Source organism: Stegastes partitus, unplaced genomic scaffold (assembly GCF_000690725.1).
Source record: "Stegastes partitus isolate 25-593 unplaced genomic scaffold, Stegastes_partitus-1.0.2 Scaffold746, whole genome shotgun sequence".
NCBI lineage: Eukaryota > Metazoa > Chordata > Actinopteri > Pomacentridae > Stegastes > Stegastes partitus.
In genome coordinates this window covers 186,207-194,772 of record NW_007578477.1, presented here as the reverse complement: position 1 = coordinate 194,772, position 8,566 = coordinate 186,207, and the positions used below count along the sequence as shown (strand labels likewise).

General features: G+C 41.6%; 1 protein-coding gene across 1 annotated transcript in view; it reads right to left on the bottom strand.

Moving 5' to 3' along the window:
• The window catches only part of LOC103364396 (kelch domain-containing protein 1-like), a 14,560-nt gene extending 7,139 nt beyond the window's left edge, over positions 1–7,421 (bottom strand). The window contains exons 1-8 of the mRNA XM_008291506.1: positions 7,341–7,421; positions 5,955–6,025; positions 5,604–5,721; positions 2,487–2,599; positions 2,274–2,364; positions 2,094–2,192; positions 1,035–1,109; positions 131–189 (exon numbers count right to left, since the gene is read on the bottom strand). Coding sequence (XP_008289728.1) covers positions 131–189; positions 1,035–1,109; positions 2,094–2,192; positions 2,274–2,364; positions 2,487–2,599; positions 5,604–5,721; positions 5,955–6,025; positions 7,341–7,421 — 707 coding nt within the window. The remainder of the gene's footprint in view (positions 1–130; positions 190–1,034; positions 1,110–2,093; positions 2,193–2,273; positions 2,365–2,486; positions 2,600–5,603; positions 5,722–5,954; positions 6,026–7,340) is intronic.
• Positions 7,422–8,566: the final 1,145 nt, after the last annotated feature.

The following is an 8,566-nucleotide window of genomic DNA, read 5'->3' as shown; positions in this document are numbered from 1 at the left end:
CGATACGATTAATTCAAATTTTGCTGCTCAGGACATCCCTACTGAAAAGCTGTAGCTGTCACACCGGCTCCTGAAGGTTAAAAACAAGTCACAACTTTGGTCCGTGTGCTCAAATTAAAGGAAGGTTTACATTTGCGTCCACGTCCAGGTTTCCAGGTCCAAGCAGAACAAGTCCAGCTGCGCCGTTTCCTGCAAACACAGGCTCAGTTTTAGGAAAACATGTTGTCAGTACAGTCGTGTGTGTCCAAACTGCTACACAAGGACTTTCCTGTACCGAGGAACTTCTGGTGCTATGAAAAGATTTGAAGCTGCACCGAAGAGAAATCAACAAAACGATCAGAACAGTGCATAAAGGTGCTGACGCTTATTATTGATCAGCTTTGTTAACTGGATCTTCATTTATTTAAGACACTTTTGTTCATCAAATAGTCAGAAAAACACAGATTTCTGTTAAATAAGGCGACGCTGATGTGTTATTTAACAGATTTTCTCTGTTTTGTTGCATTTAAGGGTATAAATGTTCAAATTAGAGAGAAAACGTTTGAATGTTGATCCTAAAAAACAAGTTTATAAAAAGCTCTTTGTTCTTTTACAAAGTTTGACCATAAAATCACAGTTTTAATGTATTTAAATCTGCTACAAATCTCATTATTTTAGTATTTTCATCATTTCTTCTGCAGATTTTTTAAGCGTTAACACCGTTTTCTTTTGTTTTTTTTAATAATATTTTTTGGCATCTCGCCGACACATTTCTGCTGTTTGTCCGTCCTGATCCTGGACGGTTCCCACCAAACTAAGCAGGTTGAGCTCAGTTCAAACCCGTCACGTTCTTCTAAATTCAAACTGTTTTTACCGACTTTGTGCACGAGGGAAGCGTCACCTCTGAGCAGGAAGGGGATGTTAAACAGGAAAGGCCTTTCCCCGAACTGTGCCCGTGAAGCTGGAGGTTTTAAACTAAATCGCTGCCGACTCCCTGAGAGCAGAACCAGCAGCGTCCACACACTGCTGGCTGTGTGTGGCTGTAGTGGACTCACCGCTCCGCCGCTGACGAAGCCTTTGTTTCCCAGCAGGGCGCCGGCGTGGCAGCCTCTCGGCGCCGGAGCACGACCCTGGACCAGAGCGGAAAGATGGATTCAGAAAATCAGCCTCCACACACACAGATCAGAGTTCAGGGATGTTAATCCTGAGCTGCCTCATCGTCACATCCCTGCAGCACCACAGCTGGACTTGTCTTTATTTACTTCCACCTTGTTGTTTCTCATTTCTATTCATTGCCATTAATGCTGCTCCAAAGTTGAGTTATTTCCAAAAGAAAAAACAGCTTCATCAGTCTGTTAACTCGCCGTCATCTGACTAATACCAAGAACCTGTGACAGTGTGGACAGAACCCTTCATTCAGCAGCATGACGACTTTATGAACCGTTTACTGGACTGTGTGCTCGGTTGTGCACTGGACAAAGAAATGTTGTAAAACTAAAACTTTATAAATTAAAATCTTCAAGCCTGAAGGCCAGAAAAAAGAAGAAAAAAAACACATTCAAGAACAGAAGAACACTTTAATGTTCAAAAATGTAAAAATAAATAAAAGTGAAAGTGACAAATATCTGTAGAAGCTCAAAAAAAGACAATAAAACTGATTTTACAGTCACATATCGTAACAGAACAAACTGCTAGTTGTAATGAAAATAAAGATATTTGATGATTATTTGTTTTTCAACATGTAAATTGAGGCATTTGTCTTTTTTTATAAGATATTCCAAAATAATTTGTCATTTTTCAACATTTATATCCATATATTTTTTTTAATATTTATACATTTTTGCTGATTTAAATATCGCACAAATCGCAAAAATCTAGATGAATGATGTGGACGTTATTCATAGCTGCGGCCTGTTTTATTGTATTTATAAGTAAAGCCAAACTTTTACTATTTTCTGTAATTTAACGAAACTAACTCTGTAAATTACAGCTTTTATCATTTAAATATTGATATTTTTTGCACTATAGTTGACTGATGTGTGTCACGTTGTCACTGTGGGATAAAACCTCAGAAATAAACCAAACCAAACATCAACGATGGAGCTTCTACTCACTCTGGTCTCCGGTTGGCTCCACGTCAGCGTGTTGGTGTCGAACACGTTGACCTCGTTGTTCCAGCCCCAACACCGAAACAACGTGTCTCCAATTGTTGTCTAAAAATAATAAATAAATACAGAATATCATCATCAATAACCAACAAGCTGAGCAGGTTTTTATTAGAGCAGAGGACCCACCCAGGACATCTCATCCACAACGAAGCTGGACGACGTGGTGTTCCGAACCTCCCCGATGGTTTTACATCCGTATCCGCCGAAGTAGATCAACCTGCAACCAGCACACCACCTTTAAAACGCTGACACGTGTCGTCTAGACGCTAGTGAGTGTTTTGTTCCGGCTCAGCTGGAGCTTGAAGTTGAACCGGTTTATCCAGACGAGGCCTGACTGACCGATCTCTGTGTACCCAGCACGAGTGCTTGTTTCGAGGCGACGGCGTCGTTCCTTTGGTGTCGGTGACTCTCCTCCACGAGCAGCAAACCTCCGACAGGTCGACCGTGAACATCTGCAGACGGAGAAAACACAGCTTCAGCTATAAAACATTATAAAACTTAAACCCTGGAGCAGATTTCTGACGTTTCCTCTGCGATCTGAAGCTCTCGTCCACCAGGGCTGCACATAACCGTGACTGTCTTTGGTGATTCATCTCCACAAATGGTGAAAAGTGAGTTTCTCAAAGTCCAAAATGACAAGATGTTCAGTTTTCTGTCATATAGGAGGAAATAAAGCAGAAAATATTCACACTGAAGAAGCTGGAATCAAACCAATTAATCAATTATGCAAATAGTTGAAGATTAATTAAAGATTAAAGCTTGTATGTGGAGACAAACAGGAGTTCAGGTGAGTCCATTAAAGATTAGTTGATTGAATAAACTGGTGCTTTGGTTTGATTAATAGTTTTAAGGAAAAAACTTTGCTGCTTTGCTTCGTCTGAGATCGTTTCAAACTGAATATTTGAGGGTTTTTTGGACTTTTGCTCAAACAAAACACAAGATTTAAAGACATCAGCTTCAGGTCTGCAGGATATTTTTGGCATTTCAGAAACTTTTCAACTTTAAACACGTTAACCAGTTTCCTCTCATGTGACGTTTGCTGCGTTTAGTTTCACAAAAAAAATCAAGTTACAACAGCGTCTGACGAGGCTTCATATCACAGACGGAGGAACAACATGAGATTAGCTCGTTCCTGTTCTCACGTATCGTCCAGACAGATAAACATCACGCCGTGTTTGAAAAAGCGAAAAGCTCGTTTCACAACATTTTCTGCTGCCGTGAAGTTGTTTCCAGAAACTCTTCTCACTCTGCTGCAGGACAAACGTCACCATTCAGGAAGGAGCTGCTTCAACAGGACATCAGTGGACCAAGATGGAAAACTGAAAACTGACCACAAAGGCTGGAAGAGATGCAAGAACGTTTAAATTTGAAGGTAGCAGCATTGATAGACGCTCTGTGATGGAAGACGTGCACAGTGCTGCACTTGGATAAGAACAAAGATCGTCCCTTTAAAAGGTTCTTTTGCACCGTAACGCTGCTCTAACGGTTTTACAACGTCTCCATTTAGACTCCAGCACCAGCGAGGGGAGAGCTGCCGTTCATCTGAGCCACAAACACCGTTTAAGAGGCGCTTTCTAGAAAGTTCTAAAGAGCTATCACGAAGTTCTCAAATAAAACTGAGACAGTATTTAATGACGACCCTAAAGAAAAGCAGCGTAATTAAGCAGGTTGTTAGCATCCATTTTCCTGGTGCGACCCGGTACGTTTGAGGCCACGTTTACACGTAGTCGGGTATTTACAAAAACAGATCTACGTTTTTAAAACTAGTCATGTTCACACCAGATTGTTTTCAAAAAAATATTTAACACAAACCCACATAAACGCGTCATTGTGAGCTGCCAGACCTACAGGGGGCAGTGTAACGAGAAAGCCATGCTAGCCAATCAGAATCCTGGAAAAACACAACAACGAATGGCACGAATTACTTCCTGATACTTCAACGGTGATGGTGCGTGGGCCGTTTGTTTGGACCGACAGAGAAGCTCCTCCACATAACAGAACATTTCTGAGTGTAAATGCAAACAGGCCAAAAACGTTGCACAAACGTAACAACAAGCACCTCGTTAACAGCATCCATTTCTATCAGTGTAGCCAAACTATAAACATGCGTCACACACGTGATGCTGATGACACTTTCGGAGTTTTTCCAAATCTCCACTTTGGCCAGAGTTTTCAAAAATGATTGTTTTTAGTGACTCGTAGCTTCGTTTACGTGTAAACCAAAGACCCAAACACACTGAAATGTCACCGTTTTTGCTACGTGTAAACAGGCATTAATCAACTCTAAAAGGAAAATCACCAGCAGCAGAATGATTTCTTTGTTAATCAGGGTTTCATTTACTCTGTAAAACAGACATTTTGCTCATCAGATGGTCAGAAGTGACAGGAAACTGCTTCGGTTTCTCTAAAACACGCCAACAGACTCGACGACTTCACTGTAAGTGGACCGATGCTAACTGCTGCTACCAGGAAAACCCTGGTTAGCATGCTAATGTTTGCTAATTAACACTGAACACAAAGTAAACTCATGGAAGTGTCAGTTTTGCAAATCAAAGCATGACGACGTGTTAAACTTTTATCCGACGATGGAAGCAAGAACTTCAATCCATCTGACAGTTGCTGGGATGTTCCTGTTTGAACCCATAAAAGCAGCCACCGTGAGCTCATGTATTGATTTGTAGAAGACAGTTTTCAAACCCTTTCACCACTGATACTGTAGCCTCACAACATTCCCTGATTTATCGTCCATTTTCCTCTAAATGTGACCAGAATGTACCAAATGAACATCATTCTGTATTACAGGAGACTTTAAACTACAGATTAGGACCAGAAACTTATCAGGAAACTGTTAAGTGACGGTGAAAATCAAATGAGACATCGACACAGTTTAGTCTCTTTTACAGCCACACAAGTCGCCCCCTGCTGGCTGTTCGAGGGAATGCAGGGTTTGTTTTTTTCCATACACAGAGGTTCGTAAATCTTTTACACAGTTGAGGATTTGGACAGAAGTGATGTTATTCAATTGTTTTGGATGTTTCGTCTCCTGTTGAAGCAGCTGCATATTTTATACAGTTTTAATAACTTTGTGCATGGGCTCAATTTTGCCAACACTGAGGCGTCATTGGAGAAATTTTGAGCATCGAACATTTTCATTTCTTGCATTTTGTTGATTTTTTTTGCACCAGTTTGTGACTTTGCTGCACCAGTTAAAGGTGGAAATGCTTTTATTTTTTTTAAAGCAAACACAAAATTCAAATTTAATCCTTTTGCGTCTTTATTTGGACAACAATCAGCAACATTCTTTGATTTAACTGGAAACTTGGGGTTCCAATGTGTGAAAACTGCCCAATATCAACGCTTTATTCTATGTAGATTTTGGTAACACCTGTAAAACGTTGGTGAGTTTGCTGGACAACACCCTTCATGCTGGACCAGAGCAGGCCCAGCTCGTCTCACCTGGTTGCTGTATCCGACGGCGTCTCGTCCTCCGAAGATGTAAAGAGTTTCGTCGATGTTCGCGCCACAAAAACCATCTAAATCCTGAGGAACGTCTCCGGTGATCTCCCTCCGCTGCCTGGTGAACAAACACAGCCGAGTCACACAAATGTAAAGCAAACAGGTGGCTTCAGTCAACCTGCACCTGAGTGACAAAACAACAAGAGGCCATTGTTCTTTAATTATTAGCTTTCTGTCTCCTTCTTTATCAGGCCTGATGAGTCACTGTTTGTTTGCTTTTTTTAACAACATCCTTAAATGTCAAGGTGACATCTGAGCTGATAAAACGCATTTTTCCTTTTTTAATCTCACCACGTCCCGCTGTCCAGATCGCAGAGCCATATCTCATCTCCGGGCAGCATGACATCTTGTCCTGCGACCACCTGTCAGGAAACAAAGCGCAGATAAAGACGATGCTTGTTGTGGGTCATCAGACAGTTGTTGGCACAGTTTTCACTCGTACAAGTGTTTTCTGCTCGAGTACAGTCTGGATGCAGCGAGACACAGTTTGAAGGAAAAAATGCTTTTCCAGTTCAAACATGTTCCGGCAGCTGAAATGTCATGTAAGGATCGTGTGTTCGGCTTGTTTTCGCAGAGAAACGCCTGATTTATGGAACCAAAACTGAAGCAGGGAGTCAAATTCTGCTTTAATCCAACCTGGTTTTAACAGCTGATGATTGACAGTGTTTCATTTATTCTCCACAGGGGGAAAAATACAAATAAAATGATGATGTGTGCTGCTCCAAACAAGAGTTTTATGTGAAACATGTGATTTATAGGCTTGAACATCTGTGTAGCATCACAATACTGCTGTGACACATTTCATCTTTAGCAGCTCCTGTGGGTTGGATATTCCACTTTTTAAATGGGATTTTGTCCATATTTTTAATTAATTTTTCATTCAGAGAGGTGCCAAACACAATAAATCAACCAGGATGGACAAAATATTTCACATATCTCAGTATAAATGATAGAACTCAACAGTAACACACACCACAGCCTCAGAATTACCAATAAAGTCAAACTAAAATCAATAAAAATTAACATAAAAGTAGGATTTATTGCCAAAAATGGTGAGTAGTTTTTTGTGTGTGCACTCTAAACCCAACACACACTGAAACATCCATAAATTCAAACTGAAATCAACAAACAAATGACCATAAAAGTCGGATTTTTTTTTGCATAAATTGGTTTAATTCAGCTTAAAAAATGAAGAAACGTGTGCTCCAAAGCCACCACACACTGCAACCTCCAACTTATCCACAAATCTGAAGGAGAACCAACAAAAACTCATCAAAAGGTAAAATTACTGCAAAAAAAAATGAAAAATGAAAAAGTTGTTTGCAGGTTGATTTCAGCTTAAAAATTAAGAAACGTGCCACTAAACCCACAACATCCTGCATCCTCCAAATTATCCAGAAATCTGAAAGAACACCATCAAAAACAGAAAAAGATTAAATTACTGCAAAAGAAACGTCGTTTATTAAACTAGGGAACAAAAAACAGGCTGATTTCTGTGTATAAACCAACACATGCGCTCTATCTGCTGTTCAATGACTTTCATCTGCTCCTTCTCGAGATGTAATAAACCACAACGACCCTGACAGGCAGACAATGGCCGCTGCGGAGCTCCGTGTCGGTGTCGTGACGCAGCTCCGGGCTCGTCTACCTGCCCAGGTGTCTTTACGCGCGGCTCACCTGGTAGCCTCCCCACACGTACAGCGCGTCGCGGCGGATGAACGCGGTGTGGTTGCTCCTCTCCAGCCGGCTCTCCTCCATCCCGGGGCTCCGGTGTAGAAACCACCCGCTGACACACGGTTCTCCGGCGGCGGCTCCGAGCTGCAGCCGGCAGTCTGAGAAACGTGTTTTTCTGGCTGCTGTCCTCAAGTTCCTCCTCCAGCAGCTGATCCCCTCATTACCGCCGGCGGCAGCTTGTGGCGCACAGACACAGCGGGAGGCTTTAAAACTGCATCTATGGAGGAGTTTCCTGCAGTTTGCACGAAATGAAGTGAAATTCAGACACACAAGCGGACTCCTGACACACCGGAGACACTGACGAGGCTGCTGCTGGCGGAGGGTTTCACTCGGAGCCGGTCGGTGCTGTGATTGGATCCAGCTGCGCTTTAAAAGCTGCGCGTCTCTCAGGTTGAACCTTCAGAGGAACGAGGTGTCCATCAGTGACAGGACACACTTCAGTGCTGACACCAAGATGTAGAGGTTCGGTGTCAGAAAAGTCAACAAAAAGCCACATTTGATGATTTCAGAGTCTTAAATGTGACGATTTTCTGCGTTTTCTTTATTAAGCAGTTTGGTTTGAGCTGCTTGTGAGGAGAACCTCTGAGCAGCAGCCAGCAGGAGGTCCTTCTGCAGGAGATGCTGAGCAGGTTGCGCAACTTTCTGTAGCTCTTCTCTCACCACAACATATGATGGAGCAGATAATAGATTTCCTCTGTATCGTGGGAAATAATGACTAGTTGCAGCTAAAAAAAAAAAAAAGCAAGGAAAAAAAAAGCAGTGAAATGATGCTTTTAAAGCAGATTGAAGCATCAGTGATATAAAGCTGATGTCACCTGGATGTTTTTTTTTGCATTTTACTTTAATGTATAGTGAAGTTTAAAAAAGTGTGTTTAATTAAAATCAAACTAAAGGAGCTGAAGTACATCTGCAGCATTATGATGATGTTAACGGGTTGTTCCAGGTTTAGACAGCAGTGGATCAACTATTCAGACTCTTCCACGTGTGCAAAAGTACCGATACGGTGAAGTAAAAATACTCCATTACATGTTGAAGGTTTAGTCTTCCTGTTTGAAATGTGGATCTTTGCACTGCTCTGGATAACAACAAACAATGGACTCAACAATCAGCCATTTATTCATCTGAAACGTGACAATCTAACACTTCCCTCTAAAATGCAGCAGAGGACG